This window comes from Oryctolagus cuniculus, chromosome 20, assembly GCF_051225735.1.
Source record: "Oryctolagus cuniculus isolate XC-2025 breed Fujian yellow rabbit chromosome 20, ASM5122573v1, whole genome shotgun sequence".
NCBI lineage: Eukaryota > Metazoa > Chordata > Mammalia > Lagomorpha > Leporidae > Oryctolagus > Oryctolagus cuniculus.
The window spans coordinates 25,534,944-25,549,490 of NC_142886.1; the positions used below are offsets into that span (position 1 = coordinate 25,534,944).

General features: G+C 62.0%; 1 protein-coding gene across 2 annotated transcripts; it reads right to left on the reverse strand.

Annotated features, from left to right (window-relative positions):
- Nucleotides 1–11,791, reverse strand: PGF (placental growth factor). 2 transcript variants are annotated; one of them, XM_002719644.6, is made up of 7 exons: nucleotides 11,371–11,791; nucleotides 10,247–10,289; nucleotides 6,455–6,651; nucleotides 5,690–5,766; nucleotides 3,907–3,936; nucleotides 3,736–3,798; nucleotides 1–825 (listed from the first exon to the last, which is right to left on the reverse strand). In XM_002719644.6, exons 1-7 carry the CDS (start codon nucleotides 11,443–11,445, stop codon nucleotides 798–800), a joined length of 513 nt encoding a protein of 170 aa, XP_002719690.3. In that variant the 5' UTR covers nucleotides 11,446–11,791; the 3' UTR covers nucleotides 1–797. The 2 variants fall into 2 exon arrangements, with proteins under 2 accessions (XP_002719690.3, XP_008270263.3); XM_008272041.5 differs by lacking the exon at nucleotides 3,736–3,798.
- Between the last annotated feature and the right edge of the window lie 2,756 nt (nucleotides 11,792–14,547).

A 14,547-nucleotide genomic window follows, 5' to 3' on the forward strand; every position in this document is an offset into this window, starting at 1 on the left:
TTCCAGACTAGAGTACTTTATTCAAGAGAATCTGCCTTGGCAGTCTGAGGGCCCGCAGGGGAGGCTTGGTGGGGCGCATGGACCATGGGGGGAGCTGTTCCCTTTGCCACGGCCACGGGGCTAGGACACACGGGTCCCTCCCCCTGGTGACCTCATCCGCACTGCCCGGCTGCTCCCTGTCCAGCCTGGGGCCCACTCTGCCTGTGTCCCTGCAGGGTGGGAGGCCTCAGCTGGGAAGAGCTCTGTCTGCAACAAGCGGGTGATAAAATGTGAGGACAACCACAGGGGGCTCTCCTGGGCAAAAGCCCCCAGGCAGGCTCCACCCACCAGAGCTGAAGAGTCTGAGCTGCAGCCAGGGACGAGGAGGACATGTCCGGGATGAGGGCATGGCCGGATCTCTCCCCCTTGCCTCCCTCCCCCCAGAGCCCCCAAAGCTGTGCGGAGCCTGAGGCCCAGGAACAAGGGGCAGCACCCCTCTGTTTCCCTCTCCAGCGCCCTGGAGACCCCCGGGGCCTCCGGGTCGGGGCTCGCCCCCACAAGGCCACGCGTCTTGCTTCTTCCCCAGGCGACGCTCCCACGGGCGTGCGGCCGGCTTCTTTCTTTCTCTCACGTTCTGTTTAAGGCACTGAGTTCCTGAGGGTCCTGTCCCTCCCTGCCCCTGTCCTGGCAGGAGTGAGTCGTTCAGCAGGGCTACAGTTGGCGAATAAATAGGGGCAGGGACCAGCGGGGAGGTGACTGAGACTGTGACGGAAATAAATACACGAGCCGGGTGTGGGGTCTCTCCTCCGAGGGGCTGGTTACCTCCGGGGAGCAGCATCACCGCACCTGCCAGAGAGCAGACACAGACAGGGGCGGGTGATCAGCACTGTGCGCAGGCGCCCGGCCCCCAGGAGCAGCTTGGACGGGGAGCGCGGAGGCGGGGACGCGGCGTTCCTGGACCCCTGCTTGCCCCGAGGCCCACAGGAGCACCCAGCACTTAGCGGGGTGTCCAGCCCTGCGCTAAGCCCTAGACAATGGCCAGGCTGAGGAAAGCCAGGCCCAGGGACAGCACAGCCAGGTAAGTGGTGGTCACCCTACAGGTATCAGCCTCCAGTGGGCCAGTGTGGACCTTCAGACACACGTGAGGATGGAAGATGGGTATTTTTTTTTTTTTACAGGCAGAATGGACAGTGAGAGAGAGAGACAGAGAAAGGTCTTCCTTTTCCATTGGTTCACCCTCCAGTGGCCACTGTGGCTGACGCACTGCGGCCGGCGCACCGCGCTGATCCGAAGCCAGGAGCCAGGTGCTTCCCTTGTTCTCCCATGGGGTGCAGGGCCCAAGCACTTGGGCCATCCTCCACTGCACTCCCAGGCCACAGCAGAGAGCTGGCCTGGAAGAGGGGCAACCGGGACTAGAACCTGGCGCCCATATGGGATGCTGGCGCTGCAGGTGGAGGATTAGCCTATTGAGCCGCAGTGCCAGCCAGAAGACAGGGTTTTTACACCAATTTTCAGCAGCTTTGAAGCTGTTTGCTTGGGAAGGGGCTGAGGTCCACTCTCCCGGCTGCTACTGCCCTTTCCAAACCCTCGCCAGCGGCTTTGGGACCAGCTAAGAGTCCTCTGGGGACACGCGACAAGGGCAACTTGAAATCTTGACGTAGCTGTTGAGAAAGCAGAGACGACAGGGGAAGCGAGCCAGGCTGAAAATGCCTTCCGGCAAAAGCCGAGAACCGAACTAAACGCTCAGCCAACGCAGCGCCGCAGTCCTCTTTCTGAGGCCATCAGCTCAGATGTGGCAAAATCACTCGGAGGGAGTCGAGAAAAAAGATGGCTAAGTGACATCCTGCCCCCCTCGCTTGCTCAGGGGAGCTTGGATTCCCACCTTTTTCATCTAGAAGCAGTAATGAAGAGGAATGGAATCTACGGGACTCAGCCTGGCAGGCGCTGGCCTTGGCCAACGACTTCATTAACTAACTGGAAAGAGGTGGCCACCGGTGTCCTAGAGACGCACCCCAGGGACGGCTGGGCTTCCCCGCTGCACGCTCGTCACAGTGGGACGCCTTTGTCTCGTTTTGATCAAGTAGGACTGAGGACGATGACTTCGATAATCCACTCCAGGAGCCAATTTAATTTCATTTTATGCTCCCAGGAGACTGAAAATAATTCAAACGCATACACCATTTCGGTGGCAGACAAGTTGGACAAGGGGATAAAGAAAAGACTTCTGAACATTAAACATAATGGCCCATGAGGCCGAAATTCTGCAATGAAACTGAAATGGGAATAAGTGCTCAAGGGCCCAAGAAGAGATGTAAATTTATCACTATTAAAGAGGGTGTTGCCCTATTTTATTATTTTTGCTATCCATTTTCTAAAAAAAAAATGGATGAGGGTGACTATTAGGATGGCATATTCCATAGGCTCTACCCACAGCGTTACAGAATAGCTGCCCCTTAAAACGTTAATATTTAGGGGCCGGCGCTGTGGCGTGGTGGGTAAAGCCGCCATCTGCAGTGCTGGCATCCCACATGGGCATTGGCTTGGGGCCCGGCTGCTCCACTTCTGATCCAGCTCTCTGCTGTGGCCTGGGAAAGCAGTAGAGGATGCCCCAAGTCCTTGCACCCGTGTGGGAGACCGGAGGAAGCTCCTGGCTCCTGGCTTCGGATTGGCTCAACTCCAGCCATTACAGCCATCTGGGAAGTGAACCAGCAGATGGAAGACCTCTCTCTCTCTTTCACTGTCTCTCTCTCTGCCTCTCTGAAACTCTGCCTTTTAAATAAATAATCAAATCTTTCAAAAAATTAATATTTAGAATGTGCCAGAAGTGATGTGCTTTGCAACTGCATATAAATGTTGGTGAAAAGTGCAGCGTCAACTTGAAAAGGCGGGAGGGAGCACCCGGGCTCTTGAAATTCTTTCAGGCCATCTGAAGGCCGCATCCCTGGGACGGGGCACTTCCTCCTGGGGCTGCCGCTCTGACTCGCTTCACTGTCAGCTCCATTCCTGGGCCATAAGCCTTAGGGGCCCAGGCTTCCCAGAATCCCTGTCTTCAGGGCATGGAATGAAACTCTGCTGATGCGGATGGAGGAGCAGGCCCGGGGCTCAGGCCTGGGGTCAGCCCCACTCCCATAGCATTAAATGGTCTTAGAGCAGGACGCTTGGGCCCTGGAGGAGAACCCGGTGTGACTGATTTACTGGGCATGCGAAATGAAATCTTTTGTTCGTACTATTTGCTCTTGCCTGCTTGGGTGTTCCTTTCTCTAAGCCTTCTCTCCCAGCCACCCTGGGGGGCGCTCCAGCCTGCTGCCCCCAGCTGTGAGGCCAAGATGCGCAGGTGACATGGAGAGGTGAGGGGGATCAAGGGGGCGCTGAGGCAGAAACACCAGCCTGGAGCCCACGGGGGCTCCCAGAAGCAGCCCTAGACAGCGTCTCGGGGTGGCTGGGCTCCAGCGCGTGGGACATTAAGTGTGTGGGACATGCTTGCAGGCAGACGGAGCGCTCCGTGGCCCCTGCCTCTCACTCGTCACGGGAGAACTAGGCTCGGAAAGGGGAAATGGCTCGTTCATGGTCACATTGAGACTTAGGGCTCAGCCAGGGCCAGAGCCAAGGTCCCCTGACGTCTCTGAGACCCTCAGAGCAGGTGCAGCCACCTGCTCGGGGCCCCCGTGAGTCCCTGAGCCTTGCCTCTCCCCCTCCCTGACCGCTGACCCCTGGGGCCCAGCCTCCTTGCCATCCCTGGGCTCCCAGCGCACTCACAGGTGACAGTCTGTGGGTTTCTGCTTCTCTCTCTTCCTCTTCCCCCTGCCCTTGAGTCTCCTCCTGCAATAAGCCAAAAGCATCAGGACGGGGGTGGGGGCGGGGCCCCCCATGCGGGGAGAGGGGCTGGCGGGCCTGAGATTAGCCCCAAGCCCCAGCCAGGCCACTTACCATTCTGGCTTCATCTTGTCCCGCAGCGGCCTGGGGAAACAGAGAGAGGGGCGGAGTGGAGAGGGGGTGGGAATCAGGGAGGCGAGAAGTGGGGGCTCCTCCCTACCCCCCAACTCCTGGGCTCAAGACAGCCTGAGTGCAGGCCCTGCGGTTGACATGGAGACCACTAGGGGGTAGCATGGAGCCGGCAAGGGAGAGACTGGGGCAGCCTGTGCGCCTGGCCAGGGACTCCGGGGTCTGGCGACCCCACAGGACAGGTATGAATTTCCTCTGGGGGCTCCGCACACCCCCTTTCTGCACTCCCCAGCTTGCTGGCACCAAACCCCGGCTCTTGCAAGTCTGTGCTCTGTTGTGTCGCTCTCTCTGTTTCCTTTCCTCTCTGCCTGGCAGCTTCCCCACGGCCCCCGAGGGTGGCCAGGGATGCCGAGGCCCAGTGCCAGGGTGGCTGCCTGTCAGGGCACAGCCCCCGCCCCACCCAGGCAGCAGCGAGGGCCTGGGTGAGGACAGGCACCACAGTCACCAGGCAGGTCCTGGGGCTGTTGTCCCAGAGTGAGAAGAAAGGTGTCCCTGTTGCTCAGCCTGCTGAGTGGGGACATGGCCACAGTCTTCCCTGGGAACAGTGCGGGGGGTGGCGTGGTGACAGCGGCCTCCGTGCCAGGGAATGCGGCCCCAGGCTGGCTCCTCCCAGAGCCCTCTGGAACTGCCAGGTGGTATTGCTCCAGAGTGGGCAAATCAGAGACTCTTGGGCTCGGTCTCCGTGTCTGCCTGCCTGCCCCGGAAGACTGTCTGTGAGGGCACAGGAGAGGTGGAAGGTGAAAGTGAGCAAGGCTCCAGCTGGGAGGGAGGAGACCGGTGCTGGCATCACTGGTGGTGTGGTGAAGAAGGCCTGGAGCCCTGGACACTATGAAGGACCAAGCCCAGGGCAGGACTGGGGCCGCAGGACAACGTGGTAATGGCCGTGAGAAGTAGCACAAACAGGAGTTTAGGAGGCAGACAGGCCTGAGTTGCAGTCCCTACTCGCCATGGCAAATCCCACAGCTGTGCCCAGCCTGGGTTTCTTCATCTGTTAACTGGGGACCAGCAACTGCACCCACCTCCTAGGGTTGTTAGGAGAGCAGGGACTTGTCTGTCTTGCTCACCCCTGTAACCTAAGCATCTAGGATAGTGCCTGGCACACAGCAGGTGCTCAGTACAGATGTATGAACAGATGAAACATCCAAGGGTCTGGTGTGGGGCTAGGCACAGAGCAGGTGCACGCTAAGTGGTTCTTGCACCCCAAGCTGGGCTCTGAAGCTCAAGTCCAAGGCCCACTGGCCCAAGGAGCAGCATCTCAGCCCGAGTCCTCCTCCTAGCACTTGGCCGGCTGCACCAGGCCTGCTGCTCCCTGCACTGAACTGCAGGTGCCCCAGACACGGCCACAAGACTGGGTGGGGAAGGGTAGGGGGCGGAGCTGCTGCCACGTTGAAGACACCCTGTGCCCCCTTCTGCCCTGCTACTTGTCCTGCTACTCCACAGCTTGCTCCCTCCCAGGGGCACGCAGGCCAGCGGGGACCAAGCCTAGCTTTGCAGCGTCTTTGCCTCCTCCTCTCCCGGGGCCTGTCTTGGAAGAGGAAGATGACCGTTCCCCTGCAAGTCTGGGAGGGCCCTAGGCTTCCTCTTCCCCCTCCTGCCACTGGGAGCAGCCCCCGCCCCACCCCACCCCACCCCTCGTCTGGCTGCTGGCTGCCTGGGACTCGCCTCTGTGTTCCAGGGGACTGTCCCTGCTGCCCGCTCCAGGACTTACCTGCACTCGCAGCGCACGTGCTGAGAGAACGTCATCTCCACGTAGGAGGGCCGGTCCCCAGCGCGGATCTTCAGGAGCTGTGGGAAGGAAAACACGGATGCCTGGAGGAGGCGTGGCCCCCGGGTTGCTGCCTGCAGTCCTTTGGAGGACAGGGTTCTTATCACCCTGTTTCCCATCAACCACTGCAGGTCCCCCTCCAGCTTCAAGTGGGGGCAGATGGCTCTCCCACCTGCGCGTGGACCCGGGGAGGCCCCTCTCCCTCCCGAGCCGGGCCACCCGTGCAGCAGTGGTGCAGGCACAGGACCCGTGCTCTGGAGCCGGAGAGACCTGCGCTCACATCCCAGCTCTTCCACCTGCAGAGCAAGGTCTGCACATCTCTGAAACTCAAGCTGCTCATCTGTGAAAGGGGCACAGCGCCTGCCTGGAAGGCCGGAAGGAGGCGACTCTCGCGGCCCGTGTAGAGCCGTGCCTGGCCCTAGTCCGGAAGACCTCGGTAAGCCACTGTGTGCGCATGCGGCCCAAGCGAAGCTCAGCAAGTGAGCTTGCTCCAGAAAGCACCCAACGCTCCCGGCGTAGACGAGGACGACTTCAGTAGGAGCCGATTTCTTTCCCGGCCGCCACCAGACACCCTGAATCTTGGGAGAGGGCTCAGGGAGAGCCAGGGAAGCTGGGGAGGGTGGGGCTGGGGGGCTGAGAGCCAGTGCTGGAGCTCAGGAGCGGGGTGGGGCTGCAGCCCCGCAGGTTCCGTGCCAAGAGCCGCCCTACCTGCATGGTGACATTGACGGTGTCCACCGGCACACAGTGCAGGTTCTCATCGCCACAGCAGCCGGTACAGCGCTGCAGGGAGACGCAGGACGGGCTGAACACGTGCTCCATCTCGCTGGGGTACTCGGACACGACGTCCACCAGCCTCTCCAGCGCCCGGCAGTAGCTGCGGCCCCACACTTCTTGGAAGGGCACCACTATGAGGATGCAAGAAGCTGGTCACTCCCCGGCCCTGCCTGGCCTTGTGCGTCCAGCCCCTACACTCCACCTCGCCCCAGGAAGCCCCCAGCTCCATCTGAGCCCCCAACAAGGGAATCCTTCTGAGATGCCTGCTAGGCCCTTTGCTCTTCTGTGGGGCACAGATCCCAGAGGAGCAGGTGTCTCAGGGTCCCAAGCTCTCTGCTCTGTTCTCGGCTCAGGCACCCACATCTGCCTTGGTTCCTTGGAGAGTGCCCTGGCAGCTGCCTGGGCCCTCCATGCCTTTCTCAGGCTCAACCTGGTGCTGTTTCTGTCTTTTGGGGCACTTGCAGAAGACAGGCAGCCGAGGAGTCCTGAGGAGGGCTGGCCTTCCCCTTACTACTCTGCTCAAGAACCTTCCATGGCTCCCTCCTTCCAAGCCCATTTGGTGCCAGCAGCTCTGCTGGGCATCGCCAGCCCCCTCACGGAGTTCCCCCAGTCCCTGCACTGGGCCAGGGCAGCACCATGCACTGGGCTTTTGTGCCTCGTGGTCCAGACAGGCCGAGGTCATTCCACTGTTGCTTCCACCTAGAGAGTGCCTGCCCCCGCTGCTCCAGGCCGCGCCACCGCCTCGCCGAAGCCCTCTCCATCTATTCCACTAGGAACCATGCAGCTCCTTGGAGCGCAGCTTGGCCCCTGGAGCTGGTCTCACTGCAACAGCACTGGGCCGGGGGTGGGTGGGTGGGGGGCTCTTCTTTGCTTTGCAGCCACATGGAGGCTGCGGAGGAGGGGCGTCGGTAAACACAGGCTGAGCAATTCCCGGTGCTTAGGCCCCCCTGCCCCACTGGTCGGCTGCTGTGGATGGAGTCTCGGAGGGGCTGGCCTGGAATCTCTCAAAGCTGCACTTCCTTCAGGTCCCCAGCAGAACCTCACGTGGAGTGGCCAGAACCCAGGGACTGGCTTTTGTCTTGGCCCCGTCCTGGCTGTGTGACCTTGGGGAGGCCGCTTAGCCTTTCTGAGTAGTCAGTTGCCTCAGCTGAGGTTGGGAACCGAGGGTTTGCCAAGGTATCTCCGACCGCCTGGGACTCAGGGCACAAAAGCCAGCCTGGCACAGCCTTGAGACCGTGGGCAGAGGGACAGCCCCAGACCTCTGTCATCCTGAGCTGGCGGGGGAGGACAGGGGTGCTGGTCACCCTGCAGACCCTGCAGCCTCTCCTGGGGAGCCACGGCCCCTCCCGGCAGCCCCTTGCCTCCTTTCACGGCCCCTCCACGGAGGCAGATGTGCCAAAGTCCCTTCCACGGAGTCTGTGAGGATGAGTCTCAGGGTAATCTCAGAAGAAAAATAAACTCCAGTCTCAGCAGAGGCCCTCAAAAAAGGCTGCGGGCGGAGGAAAACCCGTGGCCATGAGCAGGCGGGGCGGCCACTGAGGCACCGACCATGCTTATCTGGGCGGCCCTGGCTCTGCTCCGCCCTGCTCTGCTCTGCTTTGGGAGAACTCGGGCCAGGCCGGGGGATCTGGAAGCCCCCCTGACTGCCTCTCCAGGCCACTGGCCACTGCCCCAGAGCTGGCCCCGAAGCCCAGGGGAGCCTGCCTTTGCCAGGCAGGGTCAAGAGCCCGTCCCTGTGGCCAGCGCCAGGAGCTGTGTGTTTAGTCTAAAATCTTCATGGGCGCTACGTGATGCTGGGCGTTTCATGTCCGCCTCGGCAAACATAAATAACAGCACGGGAATAGCCAGCCCCCAAGGCACCCCAAAGGCTCCAGCCCCAGCCTCGGGACCCGCCATCGGGGAGGGGCGCCCCAGCCCCCACCCCGCAGCCGGCGTCAGCACAAGGACAGATTCGCTTTCCTCACCGCCACATCTCATAGCGCAGAGCCTGCATCAGCAGGTCCCAGGCCACGTCCGGCCGCACGGGCAGCGCGTGGCGGGGAGGGCTGAGCAGGAGGTGGGCCAGGGCCTGGGTGTGAGGGGCCGGCCCGGGGAGCGCAGTGACCGCTCCAGATGTGGGCCGAGCCCCTCAGGAAAGCGCTCGCTCAGCTGCTCCCAGAGCACTTCCGCTGGCCCCAGACCTCACTGGGAGGGGGCTGGGAGCTAGGACTGGAGGCTGGGGCCACAAAAGGGCTCTCAGCTCCCTGGCCAGCCCTGTGGGCGAGTCTCCCTTCTGGCCCTGGCTACCTACGGCCCAGGAGGGAGGAGATTCAAGAAAGGAAATGTGTTATCCTGGGAGTAAGCCTCTGCCCAGGCTGCTGGGGGGGGGGGGAGGGGGCGAGGGCTGGAAGAGCCTGGCAGGTGCCCGGCCTGCCAGGGGACGCCCTGTACAGCCACTGAGGCGCTGGGCACCTGGGCTTAGCCCTGTGCTGCTCCCAGAGGCACAGAATGCCCGTACAAGGCAGGACCATGCAGTCCCTCACGAGAGGACGGCATTGTCAGATTGTGAGAACTGGGGTCCACAGCCCATTGAACTTCCTGGGGCCACCATTCAGCCTCCCACCCCGGATGCTGGGAGATACATCCGCCCATGCCTCCTCCTTGGACTTGAGAATGCTGCAATCTTAGAAAAAGAAAGAACTTTAGCTGTCGTGTAATCTCCTGTTCCCATTTTACAGATACAGAAACTGAGGCGCAGACATTGCCTGAATTAGACTAAAAGCACGAAAGAGGGTACTATGTGGAGGTGAGGGATGGGTCCCTCCACAAACCCTAGCACCACCAGTGAAACCAAGGGCAGCTACCTCCCCTATCTGCCCGGAGGCCAAGGGTCCCAGGTGCCCGGGCATGGCACAGCCCACAAGAGGCTGGCTGCCTGGCTGAGAGGCAGCAGGCAGCAGGCAGGCCAGCAGAGGGTGTTCCCAGCCCGCAGACGGCTATCACGCGTGTGCGTGTGCACGTCCCTACACGCCCCTCTCCCACGGCTCCGTGGGAAGCCTCGGCAGTGGTGTGTGGCTGCCCTGCACGTCTCAGAGAGGCAGGGAGGGAGGAGCGAGGCAGGGGGCCTGGCACAGGCCTCCCGCCTCCTGCACGTATGTCTCTTTGGCAGAGTCTCCTCATTGCCCTTTGAAGATTCCCTCCTGATGCAACCCAGGGCGGGGAGTGGAGGGGCCGGGGAGGGCGCGACTTGTGTTCTGTTTGTAATCACTGGAGAAGCCTGGTCCGATCCCTGCCACTGTGCCAGGGCTGGGCTGCTGGGGAGGGCCTGTCCCCACCGCCCCCCACGCACACCCTCTTTGACTGCGTGCCCTCCGTGTCCAGCTCCCGGACCCCCAGGCTGCCCCTGGCACTCGCTATCCATGCAGCCCTCCAAGATCGCATCTGCACCCTTACATCATGCTGGGAAGAGGCTCCGAGCCAGCTGGATGATGCCGGGCTGTCCTGGCCGCAGCCGGGCTCTCGGCGTGCTCGGTGACCCTGGCCCACGAATGCCCCTCTCCAGGCCTCTGGGTCAGAGTGGGTGGGTCTCTGAGGCCCGCCAGCCTCGGCAGCCAGGATGTGCAGCTCATGGACCCTCCCAAACATATCATCAGCGTGCACCCACCCTTCACACCCATCCCTTCCCGGCCTCTCGGGAGGAGAGAAGCGGGGACCGGGTGCGCCCACAGCCCCAGCTGGCTGGCTTACCTTCCATCTCTGAGGAGCCGTTACCAGCAGACAGGGCCCACTGCTGCGGACAGAAAGGTGCAGATGTGAGAGGGGGCTGCCGAGGGGCTCTGTGCTCCGGGACAAACGTGGTGGAGGCAGGGAGGGGCCCCTCGGAGCTCCCTGAGCGGTGTACTCTGCCCTTTCCCAGAGTAGCCTCTCTCCAGGGCTCCGCTGGGTCCCGCCCCTCTCTGGCCTCAGTTTCCCACACTGGGAGAAGGGTGGGAGGCTGGAGCTTTAGGACATCCTTTGCCATCCTGTGGGGTCTCCCTTTCTACCCAGCCCCCCAGGCCAGCCCTGCCGGGCCCTGAACAGCCCGCCTTGGCTGGGTGCCAGAGCCCAGAGGCGGTGATCAGCTGGTGGGAGCTGAGGGGCCAGAGCCGGTGGCGCCAGGAGCTGGTGCTGCTGGTAACGTTACACCTCTGGCCAGCCCTGCAGCAGGCAGGCAGGCAGGCGGCTGGACTGGCCAGTCCAGCCCACCCCTGGGCTCTGGCTGGGGACTCCCGGGGTAGCGCAGTGGGAAGGGAGCTCATTGGCTTTGTCAGGACTGCGATGCCCAAGCTGGCTACCAGCCAGATTCACCCGGCTCCTGGGAAAAGGGTCCTGCTCACTTCCCCAGGCCCCTCATGCAGGACTTCTGGCCCCCCAGCTAGGGATGGAGGGCAGAGTGGGACCCCTTGTCTCACTGCCAGCCCACCTCCCAAACTCCCACCTCCACCCAAACTCTGTAGAGAGCCCCTCTGGTGGGCAGGGCCTGGGCTCTCCACCACCAGCCTCTTGGTCCAGCTTCCGCCCTACCAGGCCAGGTCAGAGGTTCTGGGGACGCCTGGCTGGTCACAGGGACTCCACCCTGACCACAAGGCCGGGGACCTGGCTGGGATCAGTGGACAGATGCTTTTAGCAAAGCAGTGAGGGTTCCAGGAACCAGACAGGGAGCTTCTCCCTCCCCTCCCTCCTGCCAAGACAGCCCCCAGCCCCACGCTGGGGACAGCCCACCTGGGACTAGCTCCAGAGGTGGAAGCCTGCGGGCATCCTTGGAGCCCCCTGCCCGGAGTGTTGGGATGGGCAGACCCGGCCGGCCAGGCTGGGAAGAGGGATGTTCTTACCTGTGGGGGCACGGCGGGCAGCGCCAGCCCGGTCAGGAGCTGCAGGAAGCAAGTGAACAGCCTCATGGTGGGCATCGGCTCAGACTTCCAGAGCCAGGGTGCTCCAGGGGGAAACAACCATGCTCGTCCCCCGGGCCCTGCACCGGAGCAGAGGCGCGGGGAGGGGGCAGGCCGTGCCCCTCAACGCTGCTCCGAGGCCGCCGCCGGCCTCAGCATCCTCTGGACGCCCCGGGGAGTCAGGAGCCCACAGGTACGGCTGCGCTGGGGAACCTGCCGCGGCGTGGCCCGGTGGCGCGCGGCGGGGCGGGACAGGCGGGTCCCCGGGAGGGTCCGTCGGGCGCCGCGTGCGTCCTCCGGTCCTCCTGGCGGCCGGGCAGTTGTCTGAAGATGCAGTTTCCTGCTCAGACAGCAGCTCCCTTCTGAAGCTGTCGGCGACAGGGTTTCTGGGCTGTGCATCGGGGCGGGGCTCCAGGCCGGCCCCGCCCACCGAGGCTCCGTTCTCGCAGCCGCGGGAGCTGCCGAGAGCCGAGCTGAGAGCCCTGCCCGAGAGGAGAGGGGGCGGGGGTTGGGACGGCGGCGGGCCCCCCAGCGCGCTCCACCGTGCAGAGCGAGGAAGGGGCGCTGCCTACGTAGCCCCTACACCCTGCCGAACTGCCCGTGCCTGCCCACCCGGGGCTCCCCAGCTGCGTGCCGGCTGTTATGCGACCGCCACCTCGGGTGGGGCCAGCCGTCCAAGCTGAGACTTCAGCCGCCTGGCAGGGACCGCAGACCGGACCCCTAGGATGGCTAGCCCCTGGAGGGATGAAGACCCCGGGTCTCAGAGGGTGCTCCTGCCTGCACGTGCCCAGCAGAGAGACGAGCACACCCTGGGGAAGGGTATGTGGGTATGAGGACCTGCAGAGACAGACCCGAGCTACTACGCAACTCCAGAACCCTCGACACCTGACCCACTGCCTTGGGGCCAGACACTTAGACCGCATTGCTGGGCAGCTGTGCACCACCCACGGGCAACGGAAACGCCTGGGGCTCCTGGCTGGGGGTCCATCTGGGGAAGCAGTCTGCCCCCTGGGGAGCAGGGTGGCCAAGCCTGCCTCTCCTCCTGGCCTTGGAGGAACTGCGGGCATCAATGCGTGGGGAGGTCTGTGTGTGTCTGTGCAGGTCCACGTGGCTGAAGATACGTGTGCTATGTGTCCCAGCCTGTGTGTGCCCACTGCTTACCTCAAACTGCAGCTCTGTGTGCTGCGTACCTGGGTGTGATTCTGTGTGTGTCCCTGGACAGTGTGCAAGTAGATCTGAGTGTTTATTTCTGTGTCTGGCTGCCTCTGTCTCTGCTCATGTGTGTCTTTCTCTGCGTGCCCATATCTGGACAGGTTTCGGTGCGTGACTGCTCATCTGTGTGCACGTGTGCCTGGTCTGTTCGCTTCTTCACTACCATCACCTCACCCATCCCTGCGGTTTGTTCCCTGGCTGCAAGATCCCAGCAAGCTGGCTGAGCCTGGGGCTGGTGGATGGCTGTGGGGGAGGAGACAGGCCTGGGAGGTGGCCCAGCAGCTCACATTCCAGCCAGAAGCAGGGAGGCCAGGGCGGCAGCCCGGCTCTCACCCCCGTGACCTCTGCGCCCGCCGCCTGCCTGCCCACCCACGAGGGGCTGCCAGAGACATGTCTCCTTGCCTGTCCCAGAGACCCAAAGCCAGGGACCAGCCACTCGCCAGCTAAGAATGTTCCGACGAGCTCCAACATGCTAGGGGCTGTCGCATACACAGAGTCCTTCCTGGGACCAGCCCGGGTGCAGGGTTGCTGTGCACGCGAGAGACGGTTCGTAGACAACTGGATAGTGTACAGTTGCCCAGAACATCTGTGTCCAAAGTTGCAGGTGTTTGGGGCTCTCTTTGTTTTAGATTCAGAAGTAGGTATGTGGGCACCGGTGTGTGCTCTGCATGAGTGTGGGTGTGCGTTTAAGCGTATTGTGTGTGCTTGCCTTTACTGAACGGCTGGTGATCGGGCATGTTTGTCTCTAAGTAGGGGTGTGTATACTGTGTGTGTATCTGAATTCTGCATTTGACACATTCTGCTTGGGGCTCCTGTGCTCCCAGCTCTGCCTTAGGTGCTGAGGACAAAGTCTGGAAGTTTCCGCTACATTTACACTTGTGGGTGGGGGTGGGAGGTGGGGGGGATACACATGGCGGGCCTGCCGAGACTCTCTTCCTCTTCTGAGTAAATTCAGCACCTGGGACAATATCTGGGGTTCTCTTAAGTGCATCTCACTCAGTCCTTTGTCACTCAGTGGGGGACCGTACCCTCCTAAACCTGGCTTCCTGGGGGAGTGGAATGAACTAGCCAGAGCGGGCGAGGCATGGGAACCCAGAAGACTCCAGCATGTCCTTGGGGCAAACTAGAGCTTCCTTCTGGCTCACCGGCCCTCCGGAGCTGGCTCTATGCCCCCATAAAGTGGCTCCACGGCTCGCCGGCCCTGCCTGCCTTTCCCTTCGGAGCCCCCTCCTCCATCAGGGAGGTGGCAACGGTGACCATGATTCCCTGCTGGGCAGGGTGAGGTTGATCAGGCAAGGAATGGGAGCAGCTGAGCACGATTTTTAGTTCCAGTTTGGTTCTTATTAGAGAAATAAAGATGTTCGAGTTACAGAGGCAAGTCCTCACCAGTGAACTCGGCACAGGTAGAACATGAAGACCCTCAGCCGCTGCCGACCGCACAGGAACAGTTCTCACCGTCACGGGCCACTGTCTTGGAGCTCCTCTGTGTCGACCCAGCTGCTAAGGGATGGCTGACTCCGTGTCTCCGATCCCACACCTGGCTGTTTCAGAGAAAGTACGAACATTTATTACAGAGCACCTGTTGTACGCCAAGCAGCACACCTCGTGCTTCAAACCCCCCAGCTCACTGAGTTCTGACCACCGCCCTCTGAGGTAGGTTTTATTTATTCCCATTTTAAAGGTGGAAAAATGGAGGCCCAGGGAGTTGAAGTCATTTGCTAGCAGCCGCTTGGCTAAGGAATGGAACCATGCTGGGGATCGAGTCCAGCTCTTTCTCTAAAGCTCTTCCAGGGAGCAGGGGCTCCACCTCCGGAGCAGACGGCAAGTTCCTTGGAGGTAGAGCTGTGTCTGGGGCAGCTCTGGCCTCCCCTTTGCCAGAGCAGTAGATGGGGTGCGGGCGAGAGGCCC